Consider the following 17,498-nt stretch of genomic DNA (forward strand, 5'->3'; position numbering starts at 1 on the left):
ATTTGAAACACCCCAAAACTGAACTGAACCAAACTGTGAACTTTCAAAAACATTTAATACTACTTTAACACTTTAATATAAGGCAATTAGAATTTGGTCTTGAACATGGTTGAACATAACAGGCTTACCGATTGCAGTCAAAAAACACGCAAACAGGGTTAAGGTAATTAGGGCACTCTATTTGAAGAAAGTCCTCGAAGCATATTGAGAAGGACTGCAGCATCTTGAAAATAAAGGTAATACCTAATAAGTAATACATAATGACATTTGGAACTTATAGGAATAATTTATTCTTATTTGTTACTTTGTGTCCTATTACAATGATAACATGGTGTGCTGCACGACTTTTTTCTGGCAGTGGGGATGCTAAGTTAGGATACAACTTGCACTATAGTTAATAGGATTTAGTAGACAATGCAATAGAATGGTCTTTTTTTCAGAGTAAAAATACTGGTCTAGTTGTATTTTTGTATTTTGGGAGTTCCCTTTCTGCACTTTCACAAAATCACATAAAGGCATGTCCATCCGAAGCACTAGTGCTTGTTGTACAGTTAGAAAGTAAATCATATTTATTAAACACCTTTCACAGGCAAAATACATCACATAACTCTGTACAAAAGATCAATATAAAGACAATTAAAATTAAATACTAACAAGAAAAGCCAAGCAGAAAATTTTGCCCTATATTGTGGCTTACACCTATAGGTTAAACTCGCACAACATCTGGTTAAGAACCAAATTTCAATGAATTCATCCTTGGCATGAAGTAGTAAAAAAATCCCTCGCATTGTTTGTGTCTACAGCCTCTTGTGTCACCTTGCTAATTCGCTCTGGACTGAGCTTTTTTTTGTGTGTTCTTGTACTTTTGTCTTCAGTGTAATGCCTTGGGAATTGTTTAGACCTATGTTGAAGCTGTAAATAGTCACTGCTGCCACCCGCTGGTTAAGGGGCAATTGCTTGTTCAGCAAAATAACATTAAAGAATTATTTTATATAATTCATATCCTATTAATATCTGGATCATCACAAAAAATTCATGGATTGTTTCTTGGCATAAGGCAAAGTTTCATTAAAATACATTCATAACTTTTTTAAGTAAACCTGCTAACAGACTGACTGACAACAAATTAAAATCCTTAACCAAATTTTTGGTCCCAGGGGAAATTGAGCTTCCACCGCAGGGTGGCCAGGCAATGAACTAGGATCTTGTCTGCCAGGGTGAGGCTTGGCGTATAGCCTCTTCACTTAAACATCGAAGGGGAGTCAGTTGGGGTGGCTCAGAGATTTGTTCCTGGTGCCTTCTGGACGCCTCTCTCTGGAACTGTTCAGGCTCTTCCCACTGAAAAAAACTCCAGGGGACAGTTCAGGGTATGCTGAGAGACTGTCTCTTGGATGGACCTGATATGTCTCATTCTTCGCCCCAAAAGAGCAGGAAATGATATCGGGAAAGGAGGAATCCTGAGCGTCTCTGTTGAGACCGCTGCCCCAATACCTATCTTTTTCTGCAAATGCGCACTTTCAGGTGTAAATGTGTGGTGAGCTACAGTTTCAACAGAGATGGCAAAAGTACTCACTTTCCGTACTTGAGTAAAAGTACAGATACTTGTGTTAAAAAATACTCTGGTAAAAGTGGAAGTACTGATTAAACTTCTTTACTCAAGTAAAAGTAACAAAGTACAGGCTTATAAATTTACTTAAAGTATAAAAGTAAAAGTAGAAACCACTTTTTTCATGCCGTTGCCTACATTTTAAATGGATGTCTGCCAATAGGACTAAAACATATTTTTATATATATATATATATATATATATATATATATATATATATATATATATATATATATATATATATATATGACTGACAGAGACTGGGACTCCAGGTTAATAAGATTCTGACTCATTAGCAAGATATAAATTCAATTGTGATTTTGTGAGAATTCACAGACCCAGTTTCTCTTTTTTAATCTTGTCATTAACATTTGGAATCTGCATGTATGTGTGCATGCTCAAACATGGCAACAAAACAAGAACAAATAGGATAATATATGACTAACTTAACAGTTATTAACGAAGTTCCCCATACTTTTAGAGTTGCAACTAACAGATGGCAGCAGCGTATATGAAATGAACTGACAGCTAGTAAAGCTTTGAACATAGAGTGCTAATAAAGGGTAATGTCCATTTTTACAATTTAAGTGCTATAAAAGTTGTAGAAATTACAAATTCAATGTGTATTGTATTACTTTTTTTTTATTAATATGAAAAATAGACAATAGCCAAAGAAGCTGGCCAACCACCTTAATCAAACTAAACAAAAACTATATTACATTGTTGAAAAGTCTGGAACAAAAAAGGCTTTTCATTGAGAGCAGGAGCTCAAAGTTAAAGAAAAATCTGAGCGAGAGACTGCAAGTGATCAAATGTACAGTATAGCTCAAGGTCTGTGTGTGCTTGATGTTGGGTGAACATCCAAGTCCCAAAACATGTGGAAAAACTTCTAAGGCAACATAACAAACAGAATCTTTTTTTAGCATCTGTGTTAGTGTGTGGGTATCAGTGTAAATGTGTGTTTTCATGATACAGAGAAAGAATCCCAAACTACCAGAAATCTCTGTTTAGCTTCAAAAGAAGCTGGTTTTCAAAGTTCATGGCATCAACACGGGCCCTTTTTGGTGTAAAAATCAGGCCTGCAGTGCTGAACAGTCTCTCGCAGGCAGCAGAGGCAGGTAGTGCCGTGTTAAGCCTCAATGACAGGTGGCATACTGCTGGGAAAGACTTCAGTACATCCATTGTATCACCTGGGCACCCCAGGTACATTTCCAGCTGTTTGGTATTTTCTTGGGAACTAGAGTGCTTGAGTGCTGAAAAAAAGTCCTCCTCCTCCGAGGAATGGGACGTATCACCTTCATTCACCACAACTTGTTCCTTCAGGTGACTTTTGATGTAGTCAAGGCCTATGAAACACAAAATCAGATTGGATGTCAACACTCTAAGACGGTTTATAACATTATTTTGAACAAAAAGTATAATGATTACATAAATATTGTCATTTTGTTTGCACTAAGTTAGGGATACTTCAAATGCTGGACTTTGAACTATTATAAGTGTAAAGTAAGCATTGCAAGACATACCCAGTTTTAGGATACATTCATCACTTGTCCAGCAGGTCTTGAATTTGGGGACAAGAATGGCAGCGGCAATTAGCTCTGGATCTGTAAGCATCTGTCCAAAACGTTTTTTAAGGCCTGCTAGAAGTGCTTCAATCAAAGGCCGACAGGACTTGGAGGAAATGCAGAGGTGCTGGAGCTTCTCCTGGAGTAGTGTTATTGTAGGTACCAACCATCCCATCTGTACATTGGCCTCTCCCTGGAGAACATCAAGCGCCTTTGCAATTGGGCTCATAGTCTTGGTATACTCTGCCAAAAAAGCAAGCTCAACAGGAGTGAGCCTGACAATAAAAACAAAAACAATTAATTATTAATATAGAATTTCATTCATAGTGGGAATCAAAGTATTCATTAGGAAATTTTAAACCCATCCTTAACTGCAAGACATTAACTAAATATGAAGCTACCTCATATTGCAGTCAATAAATCTATAAATAAAATGGCAAGTACATACATAGGTATCTTTAGCGCGCTGCAGACAGCTGTGATTGCTCCTTCTCCTTGTTCCTTTATGATTCTCACAATCCTCTCCACGGCAAAGAAAAGGGAGTTCCACCGTGTCTCATTTGGCCTCAGGAGCTGAAGTTTGCAGTTATCTTCTATGATTTCAGCAGCTGTGGTGGATCTTGAGCTTTTGCTCCACAGACTTGAACATTTGGAGAATGCTGAACGAGACAGACGCTTGTACACTGGATTTTCATTTGCTTTCAAGGCATCAGCAGTGGAGATCAGGTTGAGAAGGTGGCATGCACAACGTTGGTGCTTTGGCAGCTGGTATTCCAAGCCATTATCTTCATCCAATATTGTCCCGGCTTCAACAAACTTGACACCTGTGATATCTCCCCCCTCTTCTTCATCACTCTCTCCTCCCATACTTTCCCTTGCACCTTGAAGTGCAGTATCTGGATTGTTATTTTCATCCAGCTCACCATAGACTCTAAAGGCCTTTATGAAATTTGAACCATTGTCAGTTGTTGTGCAAACGATCTTGTCTCGGATGTTGTACTCCACATGTATATCGTTGAGAGCACTAGCAAGGACGGAAAAAGTATGCGACCCTTTTAGCTGCTTGCAGGCTAGGGCAGCACAGCGCCTCTGCAGAGTTGCACTATCTATCCAATGCGCAGTGACACCTATAAAACCCCGTCGGTGTGTGGTCCAGCAATCTGTGGTGGTTGCAATAACCTCAACTTTCTTCAAAGCCAATTTCAGATTATTTTTCATTTCTTGTGTTGCTTTCTCCACTTTGTTTTTAAGAGTGCCACGAGACATAATTGTTAGATTGGGCTGGAGGAGAAGCAGAAGGTCTCTGAATCCCTGCTGCTCAACTACACTTAGTGGGTGTAGCCCTTGAATGACGAAGTCAATGATTCCCTTTTCCACACTGACCTGTGACACTCTCTTGGCTTCCCATAACTTTGGTTGTTTGGGTGATGGGCCTGCATTCATGGTTGACTTTCTTTTCTGAACAGCTGAAGTGAGCTTTCTGTATCTCTCCATATGATTGACATGCATTCTCTGTGAGTGAAAATACAAACACACAAAACAAATTGTTCAGTGATATAGCCAAGACTGTCTGATGTAACTTACTATGAAATTTGAAACATTAGGCACCATGGCTTAAAACCAATATCTTGGCATGATTAAAACTAACAAAATATCACAGTATACATAGCCCATAATTATTTCTTAACATGTCAATACACTGTAAATGTAGCCTCTACCTCTGAATGGGTAAAGCACTGGTATAGCAACTGTATGACAGCTATTACTGCTTTTTTCTTTTGTGTGAACCTGCAAATTATTTATGACTAGTAAAGTCTAACTTTGGACTGATGTCATCCTTGATTCTAGTGACTGGCTGACTGATCTGGGGAGTGCAAGCAGAGGTCATAGAATACAAATGTAACATTTCTTAACTGTCTTAACTTGTGTTTCCCACATCCCTTAACCAGCTCACACACAGTTTGAAAGAAATGTATGGGGCCAAAATTGTTGCTTTATTATTTATAAATGTGTGTGGAGAGTTGTATATCTGTATCTCGACTTGTGCATGTGCAGGGGGATTTGAAAATGTGTAAATGAAACTGTAAATGTGTGAGGAGATTTGTGTGTCTGTACAACAATCTGCAAAGGTGCAAAACTACTTGTGTGTGTGTAATCTGGTTTGCAAATGTGTAAAAAAAATCCACAAATCTGTATTAAGATCTACAAATATGTACTGAGATTTGTAAATGTGTAAAAAATCCACAAATCTGTATTCAGATCTACAAATATGTACTGAGATTTACAAATCTGTATTCAGATTTACAAATCTGTACTAAGATTTGCAAATGTGTAGAACAATCTGTAAGCACACACAGAGACACTGTGTCCGAAGTATTTTCGCTTCAACACCCAGAAATACAGACACATCATTGGTTACAAGTCCAGCAGTTTCTCGGTTGGCTCTCTTTACACACGTGATTTTTGCTACACTTCTGCCGTGTGAGATGCACAAATGTGTAAAAGGATTTGTATCTGTAATACAGATTTGTGGATTTTTTACACATTTACAAATCTCAGTACATATTTGTAGATCTTAATACAGATTTGTGGATTTTTTACACATTTGCAAACCAGATTACACACACACAAGTAGACAGTTTTGCACATTTGCAGATTGTTGTACAGACACACAAATCTCCTCACACATTTACAGTTTCATTTACACATTTTCAAATCCCCCTGCACACACACAAATCGAGATACAGATATACAACTCTCCACACACATTTGTAAATAATAAAGCAACAATTTTGGCCCCATAGAAAAGTAAAGTCTTGAATTAAAAACATGAGTAATTTAATGTCTGGGATGTTTGAGACATTAACGTCAAAAAACATCAGCCAAAAATAAAGTCGATTTAAGACAAGACCGAGTAACATTAACTTAAGTGGTCTCCAAAAAAAGACAGCTACACGACAGGAGAATAACAGCCATAATCGAAAAACAAGTAAGCTTTCCTTCTTTTCCTCGCCTCTTGCTACAGCTAGCCACAAACAAACAGGGTGGTTTGTAAAAGTGATGAGGCTTGTTTTATTGTGTTTAAACGGGGCTTCTTCTTTATGTCTCAACGTTCTTGTCTCGGCATTCATAGTTGTGTAAAAAATGTTAGCGTCCATTTTGAGCAGGTCGACATACAGATATTGTATCAGCCAGCTAGTATTAGAATTTCAAATAAAGTGAAAGCTTGCTAACCCAACGTCACTTGAGTTACTTGCTAGCAAAATGCTAGAGAATCAAGTCATGGTAATTGTAAGCTAGCAGGAGGACAAATATAACTGACCATTAACGTACACTTAATAAAGACAACAAACAACAAATAGCTTTTGATAACAACAAAAATATGCATTTACCTCTATATGCTTTTTCAAATTCGATGGTGAATTCTTGAAAGCCAGCAGTTCATGGTGTTTTGGTTGGCACAATTTGCAGCACATTCGCCAGGAGTCATTCTTGATGCCTACTATGTCAAACATCTCTTTCAGATAAGGCCAAGGGTGATCGGGAATGTCTTGCTGCTTTTCTGCCGAATCTCTGGGATCTCCGTTGTTTTCACTTTCCATCCTCTCGTCGTCCATACTTCTATGCTAACGCTAACGCTACCTCTACCGCCACCAAGCTGCAATGATTTGCCGCGAATGAATACCGCCGAATCTGCGGATTCATCTTGTAGTGGTGCGTGAAAAGCAATGTAGATTGATGACGTGAAAAATAACGGTAACTCCATTGAAATGATTAAAAACTAAAGTAACGAGCCAATTTTTAAAATGTAAGGAGTAGAAAGTACAGATATTTGTGTAAAAATGTAAGGAGTAGAAGTAAAAAGTCGCCATAAAAATAAGTAGTAAAGTAAAGTAAAAATATCAGAAAAATGTACTTGAGTACAGTAACGAAGTATTTGTACTTCGTTACTTCCCATCTCTGAGTTTCAACCAATCATTGAAGCTTGCCTTTCTCACCAGGATTCTTTGAAAATGGCAGAGGGTCGTAAAAGAAAAAGTGTCTACTGTACGAAGTGTATGAGAAGAAGAGAAAGGCCTCGGAGGAAAGAAACAAGACTAGAGTGTTTTTGGGAGATTATTTCACGCGAACGAAGGTGTACACTAAAAGCACAGGTCAGGCTTCCCACTGATGCCCTGGTTGCAAAGTTTCCACTCGACAGGTAAAGTTTTTAGGAGAAATCCATATCACATCACTGCTTGTAAAATGAGGAGAAATGGGCTCCTGCATACTCTTGCACGCGTTTGAAAGGCGTTCCCTCTCGGGAGCGGGTACAGGGTTGTGCATGTGCATTTTTTTTTTTTTTTAAGTGGAGTGGGTGGGTCTTTTCAATATTTCACTTAAATCCTCCACTACACCTTTAACATAACTGTAGAGGTAAACTATTCCACAGCTGTGGTGCGGTGAACTGAAAGCCACGGAACTCTTTTATCTTCAATCTGATGAATGAATCAGCCACAAGGTTCTGATTTTCAGAACAAAGGGAACATGACGCAATGTATTATGTAAGAAGATTTCCTACATAAATAATCAGGGGCAGTTTGTGTCTAATGCAATTGTTAGACGAGGCTTAATTTGTGGCTTTAATGAATGTATTTGAGCAGGAGCCCAAAGTGAAACATGATTATATCTGCAGCTCAGCATTCATCTACCATGAAAAGAAGAGGAACCAATGTACACGTGTATGAAGAATCAAAGTTGTATGGGTCAACATAGTTAACAAAAAGCTCAGTAAAGAAAATCCTTTCCTTACATTGTGGACTGGGAAAGAAACGATTTATGAAAACATTTAAGGGAAACGCCGATTTTTTTTTTTTTTTACATTGGGCCCTTGATTTTACGTTATTACTTCATGTTATACTCACCCATGTGAGTTTTGTGTCATTTGGAGCTGTTCTAAAGATATTCCGTTAGGTTATATCCAAGTAACGTCTTCCTATGGGCAAACAACTTGAAGGCACAAACTAAACTGTTCATAATTTATCATTTATGTTACGCCAGCATTCATAACATGTAGGCTATGGACATTAGCTAAGCTCCACATTTGGAATCTTAGAAATCAGAAGCAGAAACCAACATCTTGCTGCCGATTTCAGCAACCTAGCTGAACAAGGGTAAGAAGTCACCATTTTCCAAAGAGAAACAGACAAAATAAGGAAAATGCACCGATGCAAAATATATGCTGTGCATCAATATTGCAGAGATTAATTAGTGCTGCAGAATGCACTTTTTCTTTTGCACAGATCCATTATCAGCTGATTAGTTCGGTGGCAGCACAGCTGTTCAAAATCATTTCTACGACAGATCTGGGAAATCTGATAAGGTAGTATATTTAATTACAAATATATATTTTTTTTCAGTGTTACCAAGGTAATGCACTCATCAACAGAGAGACCTGAGCAGATACATGAGAAAAGGATTGAGCTGAGCTGGGAATTGTGCGCAGCCTCGTTCCAAATGGGAAGATATAAAATTGTCCTCCGCAATCAAATTTGCCTGTACTACATATAATGGGGCCAAAGGTTCAAGTGGAACAGTGTGGTTAAATGCATTGTTGGTACACTGTTAAAAGTCATACTCTCAATTAGTTATCATAACGTTTTTCTATAAATTACTTCCAATTAACATAATGAGTTTTGTAATTTCAACTTAATTTTCTGAGTTACTGGCATTTCAACTCGAGGATGTGAGTCAGTTCAGTGAAACATAAATTTAAATGTCTGAACATAACTTGACAATCTGAGTTTGAAAAAAGGTAACCGGATCTTATAAAAACTGATCACCGCTGGCAATATTAATGCGAGATCCAAATAGTGCCGGAAATTCGCTCTTTATCTGATAAGGGACTAAATATGATGTAAGATTTTGTCAGACTTTATAAAGTTATCCATCCCAGTTAGAACTGCATATTAAATGAAGAAGAGGAACACCACCTGACCACATTAAGGACGTCGAAAGCGAAGTCGTGGATGAATACCATTTTTCAAAGACCTCAGTACAAAAGGCGTTCAAATTCTGCGGGACATTTTTTGGAAATACGAAGCGAGCTGGAGTCATACTGTAGAAATAAGGTAAGATTCATTTGTCTTTTTTTTTGATAATGCCACCCATTTTTAAAATATGTTAAGAGCTAAAGGTTCTCTGTTACATGTTTAAACACAGTACATAAAACAACAGCTTGCTAATTGTCGAGGGCAGGAGTTAGTTAATGCAGTTGAGCCTAGCTAAACGCAGTATGCTACTCGGTTGTGCCTATGAACTTTTCTTAAGAGAAATGCAAGCAGCTACCACGATTTTGGTATTGTACACTTCCTCAGAAACACATATGTGGCGCTTGGTCAAAGTTTTGCATTGACGTGCTGACTGCAGGTGAGTTAGCGGCTTCGGGAAAGGCTGTGCGTCTGTATTTAGTCGTGTTTCTTGTCAGTAACCCGTGTCCTTTGTTTAATGTGTTGGCGGGCACCTGTGTCCCGTTTCTGGTTGCCGGTCTTGTGCGAAATTCTGTTTCCCCGTGAAAATCTGTTCCCGCTTTGTCGGGAGCGCGCATTGCGGCCAGAGGGGCGGATCTGCCCATTCTCAAGGCGCTCCTGATTATTTTTCGGTAAAAACAGCTCATATAATCATCTCAACTTTGTATCATCCGTTTTAATCGGTTGCTCTTTTTAAAAAATTGTAAAATTATTACATTAATGAGGTCCTCTTACGCTGTTTTGTGTTGTTTTTTAAACGCAAAGAGAATCGGTATTTCTCCAACTTTTGTCCCTTCAGCCTGACAGAAATAAACGTCAGTCACCGAACACAACAACACGTAGTGTATTTTTAATTTTTCATTGCTGATATAAGAGGATGGAAACTGGCTGATAGCAGGGCACACAAATTAAGACGTCCTGTGAAGATGAGAGAAGAATTTCTGGTTAATCACCTTCTAATGTAAAATATGACAGATTACTGGATTAAGGACATTTATAGTATACCACATCACACATATCAATTTTAGAGAAATCGGAAACAGTTGCTCTTTATTTCCCAAAGATATGGGAGGAGGAGAGGAGAGAATGGATGTTTCAGCTTACTGAAATATTCTGTTCCCCCTCCATAACAGGGGAAGAAATTAATTTACCTGCAAGTCTTTAACTGTGCTTATTCCTCTCACCACCAAGAACAAATCCTGTGGATTTGGTCATATTTACTGGTTATTTGCAAAAATTAAAGGGGGGGAACCATATATTTCAGCTGCCTGAAATAATCTGTTCCCCCTCCATAACAGGGGAAGAAATTATTTTACCTGCAAGTCTTTAACTGTGCTTATTCCTCTCACCACCAAGAACAAATCCTGTGGATTTGGTCATATTTACTGGTTATATGCAAAAATTAAAGGGGGGGGGAACAGATTATTTCAGCTGCCTGAAATAATCCGCAGGATTTGTTCTTGGTGGTGAGGGGAATAAGCACAGTTAAAGACTTGAATGTAAATAAATTTTTTCCCCTGTTATGGAGGGGGAACAGATTATTTCAGGCAGCTGAAATATATGGTTCCCCCCCTTTAATTTTTGCTGATCTTTGAATTTCAAAGATTTGCCTTGCCCCACAACGCTGTTACTGATTATCTTTAATGTTAAAATACTTTTTTGTTTTGTTTTTTCATAGATTTATTTTAAGCTTATTGTTATATTGAGTAACAAGTTAAGTTAATTGATAAAGTAAACATTTTTTTTTTACTGTCAAAGTGCAGCCCCCATTTAGTCAGTGATGATTCCTTTAAATTGTAAAACCTTGTGTTATCATTAATCCAATATTTTGTCTCGGTCTTCTCATGAATGTAGTGTCTTGTCACTGTACCAGAGGCTCTTATTCTTAACGTGCAAATTTTTCTATTTTTCAGGTCTAAGTTGTCTACAATGCTGCTGCGTGTCATAGTTTCAGAAAGTGAAATCAGGCGTCTTTCAATTGAAGACATCCCCTCAAGTGTTGAGGAACTGTACCAGGTGTTACGAACCAACCTTGCCTTAAGAGGAGGATTCATTTTGCAGTTTGAGGATCCTGATTTCAATAATCAGTTGTGCAATCTAACGGACATCAAAGACCTTCCTGTTGACCGTGCAACTTTGAAAGTATTGTTCACAGCTGATGACTCCACGGATTCTACACTGGACACTGGAAGCCTCTCTTCTCCAAGTAGTGCAGATTTTGTTAAATGGCCTGACTCCTTCCCGATTCCAAAGTTTTCCCATGATGTGGAGCTGCAACTGAAAGAAGCTAATTGTAGATATGCTAAGGATGGATCTGTGATGGTGATTTCTAAAACTTTGAAGACTAATATCCTTGACACACTTGCAGACTGTATGTCAAAGATTACTGCTTATCCTGACAGGCAACACTATGAAAATGTGGCCAAAACACTGGTGGAAAGGCATCCCTGTCTGCGAGACCCAGGGTCAGAAAAGGGATGGTACATATGGTTTCACAGTCTGAAATTCAAAATGGGAAACTACAGGCATAAATTAAGCTCAGCAGGATGCCCTGAGGTGGTCATAAACAAACGAAAATCTGGAAGTTCAAAAGGGGAAACTGTCAAAAAGTCAAAGAAGGGGGAGGTGAACTACTGTCCTGATCCACCTGAAGGACAGAGTCCTGAAAACATGGAGGTGAAGCGCAAGATAATGGAGGCTGAAAAGCAGAAGAAAGACCCAAATCATCAGCTGATTGAGGATTTGATGGTTTCTAAATTTTCTCAGCGTAGGAAAGACATTGTAGGAGATCAACCACACATCACAGAGCTCATGTCCCGATGGCCTGCTCTGTTCCATGAGAGACAGGTAATCGCACATCTGAATTAGTTTCACCAAGAGATTTAGTGATTTAATACTGAGTTAACTGTGTCCTGATGAGTTTTATATTCTATCACCTCAGATTAGGGCAGAATTTACAAGAATCGTCACCACAGACCTTCTGAAATCTTTTGTTGACGGACTTGATGGCCTGGTTCTGAGACTGCTGGAGGTCTACAAGGCAGCAACCAAATCTGGGAAGAAGCAGCCACTCAAAGACATTTTGGACTGCCTTGCAAAAGATGTAAGCAGAACTGAAGATGGCTAGAAAACTAGGCATAATTTGTTATTTTTGTTAAAATATATTCATCTTACTGCATGTCTTATCTCTTACAGGACACAAATGAAAGGAGAAGGGCTGCTGCTCTGCTTGGTTTGCCACGCTACATATCTGGGGAAGATCCATCAACTGTCATCAGGATGTGTGATGTAAGACTAACAAATGTTATTACAAAAACTGTTTACATATTTAATTATTCCTCTTTCTTGATATCATTTCTTAAAAGTCTTTTTGTAGCATTTGTGTTTGCAAAAACTTATTTTTAGTCCTTAAGAGACATTACTTCCTGTTTACTACAGCCATGCATAATATCAAATTCTGATGTAATTACTTTGTCTATCATGATTGATTTTGCTCAAAGCCACTTGATGGAAACATGTCTGATTTGCATTTTCCTTAATTTCTTTTGACATTTTAAGAATTTGATGATTAAAAAAAATACATTAGAATGGAAACATTTCTAGTGTCCTACATTTTTAGAATAATTTCAGCGCTTCACAATTGGGGTTTTTAATCTGCCATACACTGTGCTCATGTGCATGAAAATACAAGTTTTGTGGATGAAAAAAGTTTGTCAAAAAGGAGGACTACCTGATGACAAAGTAAAGTGCTGAAAATATGTTGAATATGTACACATAAACAGGCTTTTTTTTCAGGTTGGACTTATTTTCAATGTCTAATTCTTCTGGATGTTTGCCTCATCCACAACAGTGGCCTGTTTCATTGCCATTATGCTCTATGCTTTGTCAAACTGGGAGTGTGTCAGGTTATTCTCTGACTGAACAGAAGTGCATCATACAACCCCACAAGTGTCAAAACATGCAGATTGTTAAACCTCGAAATAGCATAAAAACTTGCAGTTTAAAAATAACTGAGTATTTACATTCTTTACTTACACACAAATGTCATTATTTCTTTTCTATTTTTAAGGCTCATGCTGATATTCTGGATGATGCCATGAAGGGGATGCAGGTCGGTCTTCTGATTGCCTGTGAAGGTAGTGAACAGGGGGCCATCCCACACGAGGTCTTCGACGTGGCAGTTGTGGTGGAGGAGACCATTGTGCTTCACAATATTAAAGATGTGACAGTTGGCTTTGCTATGCTTATGGGTGTCATCTACTGTATCAATCTCAAGTATCCAAATGACATGAAGTATTCGTTCGAGTTTCTTCAGAGAGTGGTGATGAAGATCAGTCCAGACCAGGCCTCAGCTCGAGTACATGGTTTGAGAAACAAACTCCTGAGGTACAAACTGTAACATCTGGTATGTTTACAGTTTTGTTTTCTTAAATAAGAGTTCCTGTAAGAATTTGTTCAGTTTGTTCTATGCACTAAATGTTAATACTAATGGTTATGCACTAAAACATTTAGCATTGTGCTGAATCTGTGGAAAAACCTCTCAGGATTTTTGTGAGTTTGTTAAAACACTGATCATTTTGCACTTTTTGGACTGTTTTTGAGAGATGGTAGCTAGTTGTATTGACTTTGGACTGCTACTGTTCAACGTGGTTAAAATGTTTTGTAAAATAATGGTCTATATGGAGGACTGAAACTCGCCAATAAAATGCACTTAAAATGCACCATACCTCACAAATTTTTTACAATAAAACTTTAGGTAGAGTTCATAATTGGTGCCTTTTAAGTGCATTTATTGAGATTTATATAAAAAAATATTTCTGTTTGTCAAAAAATGTATTTCTGCATTGGTCCTTCAATAAATGTTAAAACTTCTGCTTGTCTCGAAAAAATGTTTTCTTTTTACACTTGATTTAAGGCTTGTCTCATATTTGATAGAGAAAGAAAAATGTATAATCTGAAATGGAAGCGTATTGGTGTAATTATTTTTAGAAAACTGGTAAACTTGGCATTGTTAGTGGAGAAAGTGAGCAATATTTGGAAATGTTAGTTTACTTAAATTGCAATTTGAAGTTCAGTAGCTGCCTTAAACTCTTGAGTTAAATTAACTCAAAAAGGGAATTGGTATGAATACAGTTAGTCAGTTTAACTTTAAAATGAGAGTTGAAAGTATATATAATTGTTTGCTACTTCAACAAAATAAAACAAGTTTTTTTGAATGGATAACTTAACTTTGCAAGGCCTTTAAACTTGGAGTATGAAGTTCATACAACTAGTAGTCATTAGTTAGACAAGTGGTATAACTTAATTATTTGAGTTCAAATAGAATATGATTGTAATTTTACTTGACAAGAGTACTCAATTTATAAAGAATGAATAATGTTCTATAGTTAGTCATTTCAACTTATGGTATCATATTTAATCAATGAATTATCAGCAATTGAGCTACTTTTCTAGCTTGCCATCCTAAGTTGGAAAAAAACATTATTTCAAGTTGTGTTAACTTGTGCTTTTAAGGCAGCTGCTTAACTCAAGTTTTTAAGTTTAACCACCGTAATTATTTTTACAGTGTAATTATTGATTCAGTGATTGAAAACAGCATACAGGGATGTTTATTGGCCATTATGCTACAATTAAAAATTTCAGTTTTGTTATACTTAACATACAACATAAATAAAGTAGAAAACAACTTATCATAATCATATATAATACATTTAGCATCTATTCAGTAAAACAATGTTATATATCTGTTATTTTAAAAACAAAAAGGTCTTCATGGGCTTCACAGGCGGGTTTGCTTACTCATCATCACCACTCTCTGTGTTAAGCAGGTAAACCTACCATTTTATTCCACTGCCATAAGCAAACCCACTTTTCTTCAATAAAATTCAGAGAGGAATAATACTGTTTGTAGTTCTTAACAGGACTTAGAGCAGACGAACTTCTCCAAAGCACTGCACTTTGATTTATCAATGTTATACTAAATTGACTTGCATGGTTTAGTGTTGTCTTTTATACAGAAATTATAGGAAAATAGTTTTCCTTATATTTTTACTGAAATTGTATAACTCTTATGGTATAACTAAGTATATTTAATCTTGTCAAAATTACTGGAAAAACATTGCTGTTAGGTGTTTTACCATTTTTATAGCCAATTTAGCCTGTTAGCGTCCACACATTTCAAGTTGTAAACATGTAGTGGGCGACGCCCCCAGAGTTCCTAGAGAGCGAGCGGAGCGGGCGCCAGCCGATGCCGAGCAGCAACAAAGTCCAGAAGGGAAATCCAAGGCCGAAGTCAGAAGACAGTTCCAGGTTCAGAAGCCGGTAGAATCCAGGATCAGATCAGACAATTAGAGCACAGAGGGGCAAGGCAAACCTCGAGATCTTCAGGGCAGAAACTGGTCAAAATCAGGAAAACAGACAGACTATAGATTGCTAGGGAACGTCTCACAAAAACACACGAATAACCTGGCGCTGATCGGAGGCAAACACACAACCTAAATAGTAGAGGAACCAGGTGGAAATAATCGGCGATAATCAGCCGCAGAGCCAATTAGACAGGGGAGCAAGGAGCAAAGGAGAAAACAAAACCATCAGCGACGAGATCATGACAACAGCAACCCAAAAGAAATCAGATTTCACAAAAAATAAGTTGAATTGACCATTAAGGCCTGCAGTGTGAACGTAGCCTAACATTCCCAAACACACAGAGAACATGCTGCAAGTAGCAAAAAAAAATAAAAAATACAACTGTAAGTTAAGAGAGGCTCTAAATCAGGTCCAGTGTTCCATTTTAGAAAAAATATTTCAATTAAAATTCACCTTTTCATTCCTCCCTCAAGCTTTTGGTTCTGGTCCATGGATGTTAACTTGTAATGTCTACAGTCTTGTCCAATATGAGTTGATGATTATATCTCCGTAGAGGTCTTGGGCACCTCTTTTCACCTGGAAAAGCTTTTCATTGGCTTGCTTCTAACGTATACCAACAAAGATAAGTACATGACGCTACTTTGAATGCCTGTAGAGTAAAAGGATATTAAATACTGTTTAAATGTGCTACTTGCTCTACTTTTATTTGGTTTCATCTCGCATGATTGCAGAGCTTTTCTTCTTCCTGACTGCAAAAATAGTATACAGTAGATAGAAACGTATTAGATAGAACAGGTGCATCTTATTTAGATATCATGAAATATGCTGTCAGTTGTTATGCACGCCTAGTGTTTGTGTATTGATTTATTTCCCAAACATATACCTTCCACATTAATTTTCCTCTGTTGTCAATGAAGAGTAACATTTGCTTTAGTGTGCACTGACAGCCTCGGGGATGCTGTGATTAATGTATCCCACTTAGTTCAATCGTATCTATAGCCCCAAGACATCTTTTTCAGCTTTTATGTAGGGTAATCGTATAACTCAAATTCATGTTTTTGTTTACTAATATATCTTATGAACATGAACCATTAAAGGTGCTTTAGCTTTGCAGTCATCCTTTTGAACCAAGGTTAAAAAGATTTTATAATAAATACAGACTTGGGACTGTTGGCAGTTAAACAAACTAGGCGGGGCGGTGGTGGGAACAATGAGGGTGGCAGCACTTCTCCTGCGAGTTTGATGTTATGCGTCATTGAAGATGACAAAATGTAAAAAATGTTTAGCGAATCTTATTAAATATGTATTAAACTGGATTTTCAAGTAGAGCTTTGACAGAGAAATCCATCATCTTATAGTAAAATGCCAAAATACTGTGAAAGCATGAATATTTAGCATAACCCCCCCTTCCCCAGTTTTTCAGGGTGTTACAGAAAGTAAAAGAGAGAAAACATAGTTTTAATATTACTTTTGACTTTGAAGCATTGAATTTATTAATTATAGGCATCATTTCTTTATCCAAAGCATTACATACTAGGTCATGTATTTGGGTATGCAACAGATTCTAGATAAGGAGATTGCCATAATACCATGGGTTGTCTTCTGAAAAATTTGAGACACTGAACAAAAAAAGAAAGTATAAAAATGTGAGCAAGCTGACTTTGGCATAAAGTGAGAACAATGCTGTTTACAACTGCTCAATTAGAGAGATTAGTCAACCTCTCCAAGGTCACCAAAACAAAGGAGGGTGTTCATGTATTATAATCCCTCTAAGTAAACTATTAATTACTTCCTGAATATCTGAGGACTAAAAAACACGGTTACAGGCCATGGCTTATGGAAATGTCATTCTACTTAGATTAAAAAGAAACCCTGCTAGATTTAGATATGCTAACTCCAACTTTAATGTGTTTTTTACTGCCCTCATTTGTTTGAATCATTTGCAACTCTTTG

The 17,498-nt window shown here is 37.4% G+C and overlaps 2 protein-coding genes across 2 annotated transcripts; one reads left to right on the forward strand and one right to left on the reverse strand.

Annotated features, from left to right (window-relative positions):
- Window positions 1-2,389: 2,389 nt before the first annotated feature.
- LOC119793107 lies at window positions 2,390-6,791 on the reverse strand. The gene is made up of 4 exons (XM_038300092.1): window positions 6,564-6,791; window positions 3,620-4,683; window positions 3,130-3,446; window positions 2,390-2,952 (listed from the first exon to the last, which is right to left on the reverse strand). Exons 1-4 carry the CDS (start codon window positions 6,786-6,788, stop codon window positions 2,597-2,599), a joined length of 1,962 nt encoding a protein of 653 aa, XP_038156020.1. The 5' UTR covers window positions 6,789-6,791; the 3' UTR covers window positions 2,390-2,596.
- A 4,491-nt stretch (window positions 6,792-11,282) lies between these two features.
- On the forward strand, window positions 11,283-14,008 carry LOC119793100. The gene is made up of 4 exons (XM_038300084.1): window positions 11,283-12,026; window positions 12,121-12,282; window positions 12,375-12,467; window positions 13,249-14,008. Exons 1-4 carry the CDS (start codon window positions 11,499-11,501, stop codon window positions 13,576-13,578), a joined length of 1,113 nt encoding a protein of 370 aa, XP_038156012.1. The 5' UTR covers window positions 11,283-11,498; the 3' UTR covers window positions 13,579-14,008.
- The last annotated feature ends 3,490 nt before the right edge of the window (window positions 14,009-17,498 follow it).

Source organism: Cyprinodon tularosa, unplaced genomic scaffold, assembly GCF_016077235.1.
Source record: "Cyprinodon tularosa strain WSP-4 unplaced genomic scaffold, ASM1607723v1 ctg44, whole genome shotgun sequence".
Taxonomy (NCBI): domain Eukaryota; kingdom Metazoa; phylum Chordata; class Actinopteri; order Cyprinodontiformes; family Cyprinodontidae; genus Cyprinodon; species Cyprinodon tularosa.